This window comes from Tiliqua scincoides, chromosome 1 (assembly GCF_035046505.1).
Source record: "Tiliqua scincoides isolate rTilSci1 chromosome 1, rTilSci1.hap2, whole genome shotgun sequence".
Lineage (NCBI taxonomy): Eukaryota > Metazoa > Chordata > Lepidosauria > Squamata > Scincidae > Tiliqua > Tiliqua scincoides.
Window position 1 is genome coordinate 251,472,395 of NC_089821.1, and position 16,213 is coordinate 251,488,607.

Below are 16,213 nucleotides of genomic sequence, written 5' to 3' on the forward strand. Positions count from 1 at the left end.
TTGTGAAAAAATTGATGGAATGCCTTGACCATTTTAGTGCCTTGTCAGTGTGCCATGAGATGAAAAATGTTGCCCATCAATTGTTAGTATAGTTCCTTGCGTGGTTTAAACTCCTTGTGCGTGTCTTTCAGACCTATGATTGTATTTGTAATTCTCACATTATTCACAAAACTGAGATGAAAAATGCATAATTGTTTTCAGTAATTGAGGCAGCATATAAAATCCTGCATCAGTAATTGATCTTGTCTTTTTTTTCCTTTCTTTTTCTTCTCTAATATTTTGCAGGGTTCCTCTCGATCAGTTGTAAATATGGAGTGGGATAAAATTTGGTCATTTAACAAAAAGGTACATACTCCTCCATTTTTGTTTGATGACGTTTCTGGTTGATACCTGCTCTCTTATGCTGGCAGTGAATCCAGCATTCCTTGGAATGCTCTTCGTCAAGTAGCGATTGCAGTCTGTTGCATCATCTGGCTAATTTTTAGGAAAATGGAATGTCCCCTCTTGCTTACAAGGGCTAGCACTAATCATAATAACTCTTGCCAAACCAATATGAATTGTTTATTTTGGATTGTGTGGGAAGGTAATGATATTTTGCTGATGTCAATCTGATGTGAAAACTCTGCATTTCATTTTTCTGCTTTCAAGCTGCGAGCTATCTGTAAGAAGGTATTACTTAATGCTTTTTCTGCCTTAGCATATAGCTTACAGTATTGTAAGCATACATAAGCATAAGCCATCATTTTCCAGCTTTTCATAGTACAATCATATTTGCTTCAATAACAAGAGCTGTATGTATCCATCTTAAAATGCATTATTCCTGTTGTAATGGGGAAAAGAAATCTGACTTCTCACTGTAGAAGAGAGAATTACTCTGAGTTATGATCCTGGCTACACAGTTCTTCTGCAGTAAATTTATTAAAGGCTTTAATGTTTTCTCCCTGTCATAACCAGTGAAGCACTTAACAATGTTCCTTAATTCAGTGTCAAATAAGGAATACTGCATCTTGACATGGTTAGTTGCTTTTGGACAGCAGGTGCTTGGACACTATAATAAGGCGAACGATTAGTGTCTGTCTGCACAACTCTGGCTGTATCTGCTCTTTTAACTTGCGTCTGGATTCTTGCTTGTTTTCAGTGAGGCCTTTCCCAGATGTGTTTGCTTGCCTGGCATGCACCTTGTACTCCTGTAGCCCTTTCTATTTGTTCTCTTCATTTATATGAAGGATTATCAATTGGTTCTTTCTGTTGCTGCATAGATTTGACTTTTTGTGTGTGTAGCAAATTAATAAAGACACCATAGGCCTTGGAGATATTTTAAATATATATACAGTGCTTCTTGACACAGTACGCTTCCCTGTACAATGCAGACTGTTTGGGGCAAGAGTGAAGGTGTTAGAACAGTTCTGAAAAACCAGTATTGAATCATTCGATGTGCAGAATGACTAGGGGCCCAATCCTATCCAATTTTCCAGCACCGGCGCAGCTGCAATGCAGCCCCAAGGTAAGGGAACAAAAGTTCCCATACCTTAAGGAGGCCTCTGTGACTGGTACCCCACCACAAGATGCAGTGCATGCCCCACTGGCATAGTTGCAGTGGCATTGGAAAATTGGATAGGATTGGGCCCTAGGTCAGTAGCAGTAGTGAGAGGAAACATTTGACAATTACAGGATAATTTTTAGGGGTACCCAAAGAAATCTTCTTGAGTGCAGTAAAAGAATTGCTATTTAGCTGAGGAAGTTAGGTCATTGGCTGCATTCAAATGTTACAGCAAATTATGTGTGCTTCCTCCTTCCTTTGTGGGTTGGGGAAGACTGAAAGTTTTGTTCCAAATGATATAGCTTGATGCAAACTGTAGTTTCCTGTTTTTCTTCAAACTTGGGAAACGGTGGCTTGTTGAAAGCACAATTAGTTAACAAGGCATCATACCAAACCAGGATTCTGAACAAACCACGCTTCCCTGAGCTCAGACAAAATGTAAAAGTGTGTTATGTATGAAGTTATGAAGAGGAAGCTTCCCGTCTTCTCTCTTTTCTTGCAAAGTGAGAGAGTGTGTGTGTCTGAGGCTTTCACTGACTTATGCCTGTAACAAAAAGCCTTGGTGTTCTAGTTATGCGAGAACTTTGTAAGTACTTTCTTCTGTGGGTCAGTACATAAGAGGAGGTTTGTGTGTTTCTGCCTGTCCACAAAAATGCGGCTTGTGCATTGCTGATGCACAGGGTCAAATTTGTAAACTTGAATGCTGAAGTGGACAGATCAGTGAGACAGGAATTTGCTTGCATTTGTGCTGGATAGACAGAGGTAAGAATGATGCCTCTAAATAACGTACTTGTGAAAATGTAATGTCCCTGTCAGTTCTGTAAGCAGTTTTTCCTTTTGTATAATACTTAGTTCAGATTCAAAACAGGATTTAGTGAATGTGTTTTTTTCATCATTGTTTAGTGATGGTATTCTTATGGTCGTAGAAAGAAGGGAAGGCAGAATATAAGGGATCTTTTAAAATGCAGCTATTTTCACAGAGAATATGACTATTGTAAGATTTCTTTGCCAGCTAATCTAGTGCTGTATGTATATGTATGCATTTCAACCTTAGATTAAATACTGTACTAGTATAAATATTTTAATATGGTACAAAGCAGTAGGCATTGCAAAGACAGTATCATATAGAGGTGTTTGTTTCCAGTGAGTAAGATATCATTACAGCCTAAGTCTTATTGAACACAATGGGTTTTCTTTTGAGTAAAATAAATAACACTGTTTTCAAACATCTCTACAGATTGGGTATGAAACTAGTTTGCAAAAGGCTATTGTGTTCAGAGCTGTGGTTTTGCCTTATTATAGTGATCTAATGCTGATGTATTTAAATAATGATTGTGTTGGAAAACATACTTAACTAAGTGCGCAATCCTAACCCTTTATGTCAGTGCTTTCCAGCACTGACATAAGGGCAGTGCAGCTCCGAGGTAAGGGAACAAACATTCCCTTACTTTGAGGAGGCCTCCTTGAGTTGCACCCAATGGCAGGTTGCAGCACATGTCCCATTGGCACCGCTGTGCCAGTGCAGGAAAGCACTGACATAAGGGGTTAGGATTGTGCCCTAAATTTGCAGGGCTGAACCCTTGCTTTTTGTGTTGCAACACTGTGACTAGGAGCTCCTTCCATGAATGGAAGGAATCACGGAGTGCTTAACTGTAAGACATTTGAGTCCTGCCCATTGAAAATCTGTAGTTGATAGAAATTCACTGGTGTGGTGCAGGGAATGGGCATGATGGAATTATGTCCTGTGTTGTTAAAAACTAAACCTCTCCTATGAGTTAAGATGGGACTAATTTCATTTAACACTAGACCATTTTTGAATTTCACTTTTGAAATTCCTTACAATTGCTGATATGCAAATGTTATATCGGAGTTGGTTCTTGGATCTGCATAGAGCATTCTGCGGAAATCTTGGATCCTATTCATGAATCAGAAAAAGTTACTTTGACAACAGATTCTGATGTGGTGCATATGCTTGTTGTATCAAAAAATAATCCCACAAGTACTGAATATTATGTTGAAAGGGAAACATGTGAAATTCCTCTTCCTAGAGGGTAGATTGAGAACCATTACAAAAAGAACTTGTGCCAGTGTAGAATTTACCTGCAATCCTCCATATGTGTATGTAAGTTCAGTTGAGGTTACTGGGATACTTTGCTTTGAGTTCTGCCCAGGATTAGAATTTTTACCCTCCAACCTAATTTCTGTAATATTTACATTAAATTTTAGATTATTCCAAAGCTGAGATACCAGTTTTGCAGCTGCTGCTGCTTCTTTTTTTTTTTTAAAGTCAACAGCTGTGTCTGCTTTATAAATTGAGGACTTTTTTTGCATAAGGCCAAAAGTATTGTGACTTGACTTTATGTATTCTTGCTTGTTTTGCTGTTATGATTTAGGTTCAAACATGTTTAAATTGCAGTCAAAAATGCAGTAACACAAAGAATACCAGTTAATATTCCTAAATCATATATTTACTTTTTAGTTCACATCATTCTATGTTTTGCCTGTTCTGGGAGCATTGAACATTGTCATTACTTCTGGTTCTCCTTGACCTGTAGGTTATTGATCCAGTGGCACCTCGGCACACTGCCTTGTTAAAGGATGAAGTAGTCCCAGTGAATGTTCCCGAAGCTCAAGAAGAAGTGAAAGAAGTGGCCAAACATCCAAAGGTTTGCTAGTTAAATTTTTATTTTGAAAAAATACTGTAATGCAGGATGGTGAAATTGAGAGCTGGGATGGATTTTCCAAGCTCATAATGAAAAATTATTTCCGGAAAAAGAATTATTCTCAAAGAATCATCACAAAGGGAAAGCTGAGTTCCTTAATGTGTCTGGGTGTGATAAGTGATCTGAGATTGAAAGGCTAGTAGAGCTAATGAAAGGGTGGAATGGGATGCATAGCTGTGCAGGATCATAATGTACCTTCAAGGAAAGAACTTAGGAAGCAACAAGCTCATTAATAGTTCAATCCTACGCATGCTTACTTCGAAGTAAGCTTCACAGAGCCTCCTGAGACTTATAGACATGTACAACATTGCTTTGAAAAAGTCAGAATGTTTCTTCAGAGTTTACCAGTAATAAGGCAACTGTTGGACTATTTCCTGTGCAACTTACTCAATCTCTAATGAGTTTGTATCACTAGAGAGATGCAAATCATTAGAGAGCTTGTATCATCTTTATCTCCTTATGGAGAGATAATGGCTTATGGAATAATGGCTTGGTTGAGTAAAGTCACCATTCTTAACTCTGTTGTCAGATGCTAAAAATGCTTGTATGTAGCATTGGTCATGTTCAGATTAATAGTTGGTGTTTGTAATAAGTATTTTTAGTTTAGAATATCTCTGTTTAATCCAAAAAAGGCAAACTGAGACAACAATATTCCACTAAAGGTGGGACATCTTTTAAGAAAAAACTACGGGTGCAATCCTAACCATCTTTCCAGCATTGAGGTAAGGGCAATGCTGCTCCGAGGTAAGGGAACAAACATTCACTTACTTTGAGGAGGCCTCCATGACTACCACCCAACTGGAGGATGCAGCACATGCCCCATTAGCACAGCTGTGCCAGTGCTGGAAAGTTGGTTAGGATTTGGACCTACTTGTGTTAATGCCGAACATCCCTGACACTTGCAGTGTTTTCATTGTCCAACAATGGTTATTCTGTTATGATCTCTCCAGAGCAGTTCCTCATTTTATTATTAATATTTAGAATGCTGAAGTTGGCTTGAAGCCTGTTTGGTACAGTTCCAGAGTCCTGATAGAAGGAGGGGATGCAGAGACATTGACGGAAGGAGAGACTGTTACATTTATTAACTGGGGCAACCTCATCATCACCAAAATACACAAGTAAGTATTCAAACCTTGAAACATTGGGATGTTCCCATTTGAGTATGGCTTTTTAAATACAAAAGAATAGTTTGTAATGTTGTATAACCATAGAGTTTTACATTTCTCTGTATCTTGAAAAAGTACTTGCATGCGAATGGTACAGTCTTGGTATGTTTTCAGTTATTCTTTTGCAAGAAACACCTATTTTTAATTGCCGGGTCTGTACTTTTTAAATAGGAATTCCTCTGGCAAAATTGCGTCAATTGATGCAAAGCTAAATTTGGAGAATAAGGACTACAAAAAAACAACTAAGATTACCTGGCTAGCCGAAACTCCTCATAGTCCTCTTATCCCAGCTGTCTGTGTCAACTATGATCATTTGATCAGCAAACCCGTCCTTGGCAAAGATGAAGATTTCAAGCAGTATGTCAACAAGAATAGCAAGGTAGCTGAAATATCTATTAAAACAACCATAGCTTCCTGTATTGGATGTACCTGTAAACCTCTGCAGTGTGAACAGGGGGTTTGCAATGTTTGTTTTTGAGCTGATCTGCAGGGCAATCAAGGTTTGGAGGAATGTGTTTCTATGCCATTCTTTCAGAGTCAAGGAAACCAAATAACATTCCAGCAATATTTTTGTCCTATTGCTGTTTGCTGTCTATTCCTGACTATGTGTGTTCCTCTGCCACACTCTGCTTACTAGGAGAAAGTCTGTAGGCTACAGCTACCTGGCATAGCTTAGTTCAGTGGTTCCCAATTTTTGCTTCCTGCAAAGTGGGTTGGAACCTGATTTGGGGTTGGTTGCCAAAGGGTGATGGTAAGATCAGATAACTAATTACCTCAAACCCTGAAGCTATTGAAAAATCAGATACTGTAGCTGCTAGTTGCCCTTCAAAGTGCTCAGCTCCTGCAGTTTGCAAACATGTGTAAATATAGGAAGATAAATATTTGAGGGTCTTTTTTACTTATAAATAAATAAAATATTTCTTTCTCGATCTCCTTTTTAAAAAAAAAAGTCTGGTAAACCTAGACGGGTTCTGATAGAATGTTATTTTAAAAAGTGGGTCCCAGTACTTCAAAAGTTTGGAAACCACTGGCTTAGTTTATCCTCTTGTTTCATCCAGGTAGTTTATAGCATTAACATGTAGTAAGCCAGTCCTCCTTGAATTAACTTTAACTTCTCAATACAGCTACATTAATTCTCAGCACGTGGTATATGCATTTCCTAGGAAGTAGTGATGACTTGCTTTTTAATGGTTAACAGCAAGAAGAATTGATGCTAGGTGATCCATGTCTTAAAGATCTGAAAAAAGGAGACATCATACAGCTTCAGAGAAGAGGGTTTTATATTTGCGATCAACCATATGAGCCTATCAGGTAAGTGACTGAAAACTCATACTTTATATTGCCCATATGAAGTGTGATGTCATAGATTTGGAAAATCTTGTGGTTATTTCAAAGTTTCACAGTATTAAAATCACTTAGACATGAAATTGACATATTTGTATTCATGCTACAAACTTCCTTGTCTTACAGTTAAGCTGCCCATCAGTATATGCAGATCTCCATAGTTGTGTGAAAGGGTTTTTCCTCATAAGCATTGTCTTTTACTCTTTGGTACATTATTTTTTTCATACTTATTTGCAGCCGTTGTTTCCCCAATTTCCTGCTGCTGTGGTGGGAAGAAGAAGGAACATATCCTAGTTACCTAAGCAACTTACATAGGAACATAAGAACAGCCCCACTGGATCAGGCCATAGGCCCATCTAGTCTAACTTCCTGTATCTCACAGCGGCCCACCAAATGCCCCAGGGAGCACCCCAGATAACAAGAGACCTCATCCTGGTGCCCTCCCTTGCATCTGGCATTCTGACATAACCCATTTCTATAATAATTCTTATTAATCAGTCAAAGGAGAAAATGAATCTCACAGAAATGGACAGTAGTGCTGCCTATGTCTGGACTTCAACCAATGAACATAAGAATATAAGAACAGCCCCACTGGATCAGGCCATGGCCCATCTAGTCCAGCTTCCTGTATCTCACAGCGGCCCACCAAATGCCCCAGGGAGCACACCAGATAACAAGAGACCTCATCCTGGTGCCCTCCCTTGCATCTGGCATTCTGACATAACCCATTTCTAAAATCAGGAGGTTGCGCATACACATCATGGCTTGTACCCCGTAATGGATTTTTCCTCCAGAAACTTGTCCAATCCCCTCTTAAAGGCGTCTAGGCTAGACGCCAGCACCACATCCTGCGGCAAGGAGTTCCACAGACCGACCACATGCTGAGTAAAGAAATATTTTCTTTTGTCTGTCCTAACCCGCCCAACACTCAATTTTAGTGGATGTCCCCTGGTTCTGGTATTATGTGAGAGTGTAAAGAGCATCTCCCTATCCACTCTGTCCATCCCCTGCATAATTTTGTATGTCTCAATCATGTCCCCCCTCAGGCGTCTCTTTTCTAGGCTGAAGAGGCCCAAACGCCGTAGCCTTTCCTCATAAGGAAGGTGCCCCAGCCCCGTAATCATCTTAGTCGCTCTCTTTTGCACCTTTTCCATTTCCACTATGTCTTTTTGAGATGCGGCGACCAGAACTGGACACAATACTCCAGGTGTGGCCTTACCATAGATTTGTACAACGGCATTATAATACTAGCCGTTTTGTTCTCAATACCCTTCCTAATGATCCCAAGCATAGAATTGGCCTTCTTCACTGCCGCCGCACATTGGGTCGACACTTTCATCGACCTGTCCACCACCACCCCAAGATCTCTCTCCTGATCTGTCACAGACAGCTCAGAACCCATCAGCCTATATGTGAAGTTTTGCTTTTTTGCCCCAATGTGCATGAACTGAGTCTGTGTTCCCTCTCTTGCCATGCTGTGCTGGCAGTTTCATTACTCACCAGCACCTAAGTCTGGTCTGGTCACACCTAACTCATACATGACCGGAATTTGGATGGGTTGCACATTTGGATATGTATGCAAGCATCATACATATGACACACCTTCGTCAGAATGAAGGGTGGAAGGTTAAGTAAGATGATTCTGATTTACCCTCAGGACACGGTTTGTTTACTCGTGATATTCACAAAGTCGGCCTTCATGTGATATAGTTTCAGTAAAACAATTCAATTTAATGATTATCTCTCGTTTCCCCTCCCAGATGACTCCTGCTTCCTTCATCTCTAGATTTTTCCCAAATAGGCCTGTGGTTGCCCTTATGTGCACTCTGGTACTGCCAGACTCCCTTTTTAGTTAGCCATTTGGGAGGGAAATTCAAATAAAACTGCCTTTCTTGGCTTTTTAAACCTGTATATGGATTCCTTAACTGACTTCTAGAATGCAAATCCTGTCACACGGAGGAAAAAAGAAGAACATTTCCTCACCTTTGCTCATCACCTTTGCTCATGACAGCATTCCTGCCTATATTCTGTGCAACTACTCAGCTAGGCAGGAGTAGGTGCTAGGTGTTGTAGCAAAGAAGAATTTATTGCCTTAGTAAACAAGGTGTGTCCTTCATCTTCCCACCCCATGCCATGGCAACATTTCATAGGGGATGAAAAGGTTTGTAAAATGACTGTCCCTTTTGACTCAGCTCAGCATGAGATGCTGTCTGTAGTAAGATAGATACCATTAGGAAGTCATGCAGGGCAAATAAAGGAAAAAAATTGACATTGTTGAATTTAAAGATCCTACATCTGATAATTTATGTTTTCTTCTATCTTCTCATACTCCTCCAGAAAAATTTAATATAGCTGTCAATATTAAAAAGTCATCTGAATTGCATTGTTTTCACCTATCTGATAAAGTTTAGTACTCTTAAAGGCTGCTGTGCTATGCACACTTTCTTGAGACTGACTTCCAGTCAACTTGGTGAGACTTACCAAGTAAACATGCATAGGATTGGGTTACACATCCATTTAATCTCAGCAGGAAGATTAAGCATTTAGCTTTTTTCATTGGGATCAGTGAGATTCAAGCATTTGCCTGAATTTTATAGGTACTGTTTGTATTTTCTCTATTGTTCCTATTATCTTGAGATAATCATGATGGACTATTATAGATCTTATCTTTATTTGTAGCCCATACAGCTGTAAAGAAGCCCCATGCATTTTGATTTATATCCCTGATGGGCATACAAAAGAAATGCCAACATCTGGATCTAAAGAGAAGACCAAGACAGAAATGGCAAAGAAAGAGGTAGGGAAATCAGGTTTATGTGGGTTGTTGCTAGGCACGAGCAATTTTCTGGGCTTTAGTATTAGTACGTATTAGTACTAGTACTAGAATACTTTAGTATTCTAGATTCTCTTTTCCACCAATTCTAAGACCTTGAACAAATCATTGCTATCCTTTGCGTTCCACTCCATCACTTTTTAGTGTCTATGGTGTTTATTCATGAAGTGAAAATATGTAGTAGAGATTTCATGTACACAACACTGGGATCCCTGGGGAAAAAGCAGACTAAATTAGTCTGTGACCAATTACTGGACTAACTGAACAGTAGAAGGATGTGATAGCTTTTGAATTTTACAGAACTAGTAATCAAAACTGGCAAATTCCTGAACCATTCAAAGTAGATATGATGAAAGATAACTACACTCAGGATTTTTTTTTCTTTTTGTCGAAAGCAGTTGGTGCTATCTTGTTCCCTGTGCCAGAGCGAATGAAGAACAACAATAAATATGCCAGAAAAATGAGCTCCAAAATTAGAAGGCCAATTGAAATAAAAAGGTTTTCAGCCAGCACAAAGCAAAGTTAGTCTGGGAACTGCCACAGAAAAAGCCCTTTCACGTGTTAACCACCAACTGCACTTCTATTGGTGACAGAATGTATTAAAAGGTCCCTCCTTAGGCTCTTGGTGGGTGGGCAGGTTCATGTGGTTGGAGTCAGTCCTTAAATATCTCTCTGAAGTGAGTGGGATTCATAGTATCAGGCAAGTTTGAGAGTTGGGGTGATAGCTGAAAGTGTGTGTTACATATTGTTTTAATGCATATTCTAATTCTGTATTTTCTTTCAATTTGATTAACTAAGCGTATCATGAAAGCATAAATTTGCTTTTCTTTCCCAAAGACAAATACTCCACTGAAGGGACCCTCTGCTCCACATCTGCCTGATGTTTCTCCTGTAACAGTCCATTCTTCAGCTGAGGGTCACTTAGCTCTTTACAACAGAGTTTCTGCTCAAGGCAATGTAGTTCGTGATCTGAAATCAAAGAAGGCAGCAAAGGAAGATATTGATATTGCTGTGAAACAGCTGCTGGCCCTGAAAGCAGATTACAAAGAGAAGACTGGTCAAGACTACAAGCCTGGAAATCCTCCAGTAGTGGCCGTTCCAGTCCAGCCTTCCACATGTGAGGCTGCCCCCACCACTAATCTAGACAGCAAAACTCTTTATGATGGTGTAGCTGAGCAAGGGGAGGTGGTTCGAAAACTGAAAGCAGAAAAGGCACCCAAGGTTAGTATGTGCAGATGTTAACCCAGGGAGCAGTATTTTAAGTGAGCTTTAGATGGCACTAATGTTCTTTTTATGAGAGGGAAAACTGATCTCAGTGTATGCAACAAATATTGTTGTGGCAGAACTGACGGTTTGAACACAGTGTGCTCCACTAATGGATCTACTCTCAAGAGAGTTTAAAGACTTACGAAGTAGTGTAGAGATGGAACACTATGAGAGAGCACCACACTGATTTCCCAGCCTCTCTTGTTTTTCTGAATAATTTACACAAACTGCAAGTGAGTAAATGTGGCTCTTGTTTTCTTCCTTGTCACTTCCCAAAACACATTCCAACTGCATTAGGGCTCTAAGAGAGCTTTTTTTTGTAAGATGGACATAAAAAACAATTTGTAGTTCTGGTATTTTCAAGAAAGAAACAAACAAGAGAACAGTCGATTGAAATTAATGGGAAAATCAGCAGTTGTAGAACTAAGAGTCAACCCAGCCTAAATAGGAACTAATCACTTCATGAACTAAGCATGGGAGTCATTTAAAGATGTCTTCCTTGACCATTAAGGAATTGAAGAATGAAGTTGCAGATCTCTTGACTAAGGTATGCAACTTGTCCCTCAAAACGGCCACGGTGCCAGAAGATTGGAAGATAGCAAATGTCACGCCTATCTTTAAAAAGGGAAAGAGGGGGGACCCAGGAAACTATAGGCCGGTCAACACAGTCCCTCACCAAAGGCTACTGAAAAAACTCCACAGTCAGGGAATTAGAGGACAGGTCCTCTCATGGATTGAGAACTGGTTGGAGGCCAGAAAGCAGAGAGTGGGTGTCAATGGGCAATTTTCACTATGGAGAGAGGTGAAAAGCGGTGTGCCTCAAGGATCTGTCCTGGGACCGGTGCTTTTCAACCTCTTCATAAATGACCTGGAGACAGGGTTGAGCAGTGAGGTGGCTAAGTTTGCGGACGACACCAAACTTTTCCGAGTGGTGAAGACCAGAAGTGATTGTGAGGAGCTCCAGAAGGATCTCTCCAGACTGGCAGAATGGGCAGCAAAATGGCAGATGCGCTTCAATGTCAGTAAGTGTAAAGTCATGCACATTGGGGCAAAAAATCAAAACTTTAGATATAGGCTGATGGGTTCTGAGCTGTCTGTGACAGATCAGGAGAGAGATCTTGGGGTGGTGGTGGACAGGTCGATGAAAGTGTCGACCCAATGTGTGGTGGCAGTGAAGAAGGCCAATTCTATGCTTGGGATCATTAGGAAGGGTATTGAGAACAAAACGGCTAGTATTATAATGCCGTTGTACAAATCTATGGTAAGGCCACACCTGGAGTATTGTGTCCAGTTCTGGTCACCGCATCTCAAAAAAGACATAGTGGAAATGGAAAAGGTGCAAAAGAGAGCGACTAAGATGATTACGGGGCTGGGGCACTTTCCTTATGAGGAAAGGCTACGGCGTTTGGGCCTCTTCAGCCTAGAAAAGAGACGCCTGAGGGGGGACATGATTGAGACATACAAAATTATGCAGGGGATGGACAGAGTGGATAGGGAGATGCTCTTTACACTCTCACATAATACCAGAACCAGGGGACATCCACTAAAATTGAGTGTTGGGCGGGTTAGGACAGACAAAAGAAAATATTTCTTTACTCAGCGTGTGGTCGGTCTGTGGAACTCCTTGCCGCAGGATGTGGTGCTGGCGTCTAGCCTAGACGCCTTTAAGAGGGGATTGGACAAGTTTCTGGAGGAAAAATCCATTACGGGGTACAAGCCATGATGTGTATGCGCAACCTCCTGATTTTAGAAATGGGTTATGTCAGAATGCCAGATGCAAGGGAGGGCACCAGGATGAGGTCTCTTGTTATCTGGTGTGCTCCCTGGGGCATTTGGTGGGCCGCTGTGAGATACAGGAAGCTGGACTAGATGGGCCATGGCCTGATCCAGTGGGGCTGTTCTTATATTCTTATGTTCATTGGTTGAAGTCCAGACATAGGCAGCACTACTGTCCATTTCTGTGAGATTCATTTTCTCCTTTGACTGATTAATAAGAATTATTATGGATACGTTGTCATGGTGAAAGACAGATGGTGTTCAGACCTGTCTTTTAGTTAAATAACCCTTGTATCAAACAAAATATTACCGTAGTTACTTGCCTGCAGGACAAGAAATCTTTGCAAAAAAATCAAGCATAGATAATCATCTCACCTTATCTCTAAGAGGCTCCAGCAATGCAAAGATAATTAGAGGACTGTTTATCTCCAAGGCAACTCCTGGAAAGTTGTCAAAAATTAACATTTTCACTGCTCTTGAGACCATTGAATTTCATTAAATTGAAGCCAGCCTCCTTCTCTTTAGAAACTCTGCTGCAACCTCATTTCGTTTTGCAAACACTTGCATTTTGCAGAGGTCAGTTGTTTTTTTTAAACACCAGATGTAATCCTCATTGAAGCAGAGTTCCAGGCTACAGTTCAGTGCACCATTACTTAAGAATAACACAAATGGAAAGCAATGGGTCTGCTTCTGAGTAAATAGGGTTACAACTATGTACAGCTGCAGTTACAGTCATTCCTTGTTTCTTGTTTCTCTGCTGTGAATTGAATTGCACACTCCCAGTTATCTGTTAAGTTGTATGTTACATGTTGAGCCTCTGGCTTAATACACCAGGCACCTTAGAGACGGATTTGACTCATGGTTCTCCTGCAGTAGTTCCCAAACCTTTTCCCAACCCTTCCCAACCCTTCACTTGCATACCCCTTGGCAATCCATTCCATAAATTGTACCCCTCATATTGGCGAAATGTTTGTAAATAATATAAGCCCTCATATCCTCCAAATGAAAACCCATACTTGATGTATTCATCACAGTATTTTCTCTTTTTAATCTGTTAAAGATTATGCCTTTGTACTGTTTTGCACCAGAAGTGTCCTGAGAAATTCTAGGAGATTGATCACTTTCCATATTATGTTTCAGCTTTTTTACTGTGCTGGTTTTCAATCACTGGTTCATACATGAATTGATCACCAAAAATTAGTTATTGGTGGGACTTTCAAAGCCAACTAGCTACCTCCCTTCCTGCCTTGCTGGTCCTGAAAAGCATGCTGGAGCACTACTTGCCTTTTTCTGCCATTTTTCAATTGTTTTTCAAGGACCCCTAAAGGTCCTGACGAGTGCCCCTGGGGATACATGTACCCCAGGCTAGGAACCACTGTTCTACTGGTATGTTGTTTACAGTGCACTTACACTGATAGTGTTTACAAAAAGGTTGTGAAGATCAGAATTTAAACAGTTAAAGAATTAAAATGTATCTTATGATCTTTACTATATTTTTAATAAATTCAAGACTGTATAGTTCTTAGGTAACAATTACTGGCAAGTTGTTTTTCAGGATCTGGCCTCAGGTAAAATCAGACAAAACATATCCAAGGTTCATAGAAAATTCCATGATTTTGGCTCAAAAACCTGCCCTCGACTTATCTGTGGGGTCAATTTATGGGCATCTACAGTATTCTTAGTTGCCTGTGACATTTTAGTAGCTCTGACAAGCAGATGATTCTTTCTGAGAAGCAAGTGATGTTTCTCTATTTTATTGTAAATCCCTCTCTTCTGTCAACTTGACCTGCATGCTAATGATTACATCTGCTGTTCTGTGCCAAGTTCTTCCTTGTCTGTCTTCTCCTCCTTTAACTCTTCTTTCACTTCGTGTTTTAGGATCAGATAGATGCTGCTGTGAAAGTGCTTTTAGCTCTGAAAGCAGAATATAAGCAAAAAACAGGCCAAGAGTACAAACCTGGGAACCCACCAAAGAGTCTCCTCCCTAGCTCAACTTCTCCAATTTCTCCTTCTGCAACCCTCTGTCCTGTAGTCAGCAAAGCTCTTTACAATAAAGTAGCTGAGCAAGGGGAAGTGGTTCGTAGACTTAAGTCGGAGAAAGCATCAAAGGTATAATGGCATGAAGTAAAAAAGTTCCTCAACAGTCTGTTTTTAAAATGTGGGTCCTTGAAATGTTTAGAAAAGCTTAATGATGATATCTTTCTTTGTTTTATAAACAGTCTTTTAAAAAGAGTAATAAAACAAGAATTCTTGTTTTCTCAATGTTTTTATGCTGCCACATGTAAAGTAAATTATTTGGTGGTCTAATTGGAGAAACATTGTTACCATTGTGATAATTAAATGTCATTGTTTATCTGCAGTATGGAAATTATTCTCAGATCTCAACAATAATGCATTATAGTTCACTTCTGTATTTACCCACTTCTCCTTCACCTTTTTCATACTGGAAGAACTATATGTAAGCTCTCAAATGGATAGGGCATAATGCATTTTGATGGTCTCAGGGTAAGGTTACTGTTAAGTTCACTGGAAGTTTTGTAAGAAGATCCTTGTGATTTGGGTCCCCAGTTTCTAGCTTTTATACAGCAAATGCAAATTTCAGGAAAATATAAAAGTTTGGAAAAAGAACACAAGGAAACAAGATACAGGGATGTGATGTGCCAATCCACCATGGCTAGACTTGAGTCTAGCCCCGACCCTTTGATTCAGCTTGTGCTTAATGGGCAACCATGGGGACTCATCCAGAGCATTTTTGGGACTCCATTTGACTTGAGTGTGAGTTTTTTGGCAAACATGTCAGGAACAGTTCCACGGGATAAAATGGAACTGCTGATGGTGTGTGTGTGAGTGTGAGGGGGGGGGAGAGAGATAGTTCTCATTTAACACTCCCCTGATGCCCCCATCCCATCTGTAAACAAAAGCTCTGCTGTTCTTTGGTGAGGGCAGCAGTGCAGAAAGCGCCAATCCGATCGGTTCCTGATAAACCCCAGCCATGAACCCCTGTTGACATCACAACTCCCAGTTTGCCCAGACGGATCTACAGGGAAGGAGGAGGCAGCATCCCAGCTCACAAGGCAGGAGGGGACAGGCAGCACAAGCAAGGGTACAGAAGCAGCGGGTGGGCCCCAAAAACAAAAATTAAGCCTCCTTCCACCCCCGCCCTGCCTCCTGGAACCAACCTACCTCTCCAAGTCTTTTGCTTGTGCTAGTTCAAACGCAGCTTCCAGATCACCCACGAAGTCCTTTGAAAGCTGCAAAAAATGTAAGCAAACACACACAAAGAGACAGAAACCAAGTGGAGTGGCATCTCCAGTCCCAAGAAAAACTCCTGAATCACCTGCAGATTCAAAACAAGTGTAACTCAAGTCTGCACCAAAATTGTGTGTTTGGTGATTCAAGTCCAAGACTTTCGAGTTGAGTTGCCCATTCTTGATAAGTCACAATAATTGTCTTTCCACTTAAGATTTGGGCAATAAGAATTTTATAGAAAAGATAAACTAAATCATGCCACCTCTAAAAAACAGTCAAGTCCTTAGAGCTAAGGAAAATATTCACCCACATGTTG

The 16,213-nt window shown here is 40.4% G+C and overlaps 1 protein-coding gene across 3 annotated transcripts in view; it reads left to right on the plus strand.

Annotated features, from left to right (window-relative positions):
- Positions 1 to 16,213, plus strand: part of EPRS1 (glutamyl-prolyl-tRNA synthetase 1) — a 58,814-nt gene that overhangs the window by 17,412 nt on the left and 25,189 nt on the right. For 2 of the 3 annotated variants that reach the window (XM_066618897.1, XM_066618908.1), the window contains exons 12-19: positions 286 to 345; positions 4,096 to 4,206; positions 5,245 to 5,381; positions 5,601 to 5,808; positions 6,628 to 6,740; positions 9,453 to 9,570; positions 10,444 to 10,827; positions 14,527 to 14,757. In XM_066618897.1, coding sequence (XP_066474994.1) covers positions 286 to 345; positions 4,096 to 4,206; positions 5,245 to 5,381; positions 5,601 to 5,808; positions 6,628 to 6,740; positions 9,453 to 9,570; positions 10,444 to 10,827; positions 14,527 to 14,757 — 1,362 coding nt within the window. The remainder of the gene's footprint in view (positions 1 to 285; positions 346 to 4,095; positions 4,207 to 5,244; positions 5,382 to 5,600; positions 5,809 to 6,627; positions 6,741 to 9,452; positions 9,571 to 10,443; positions 10,828 to 14,526; positions 14,758 to 16,213) is intronic. The other variant, XM_066618918.1, reaches the window with a different exon arrangement.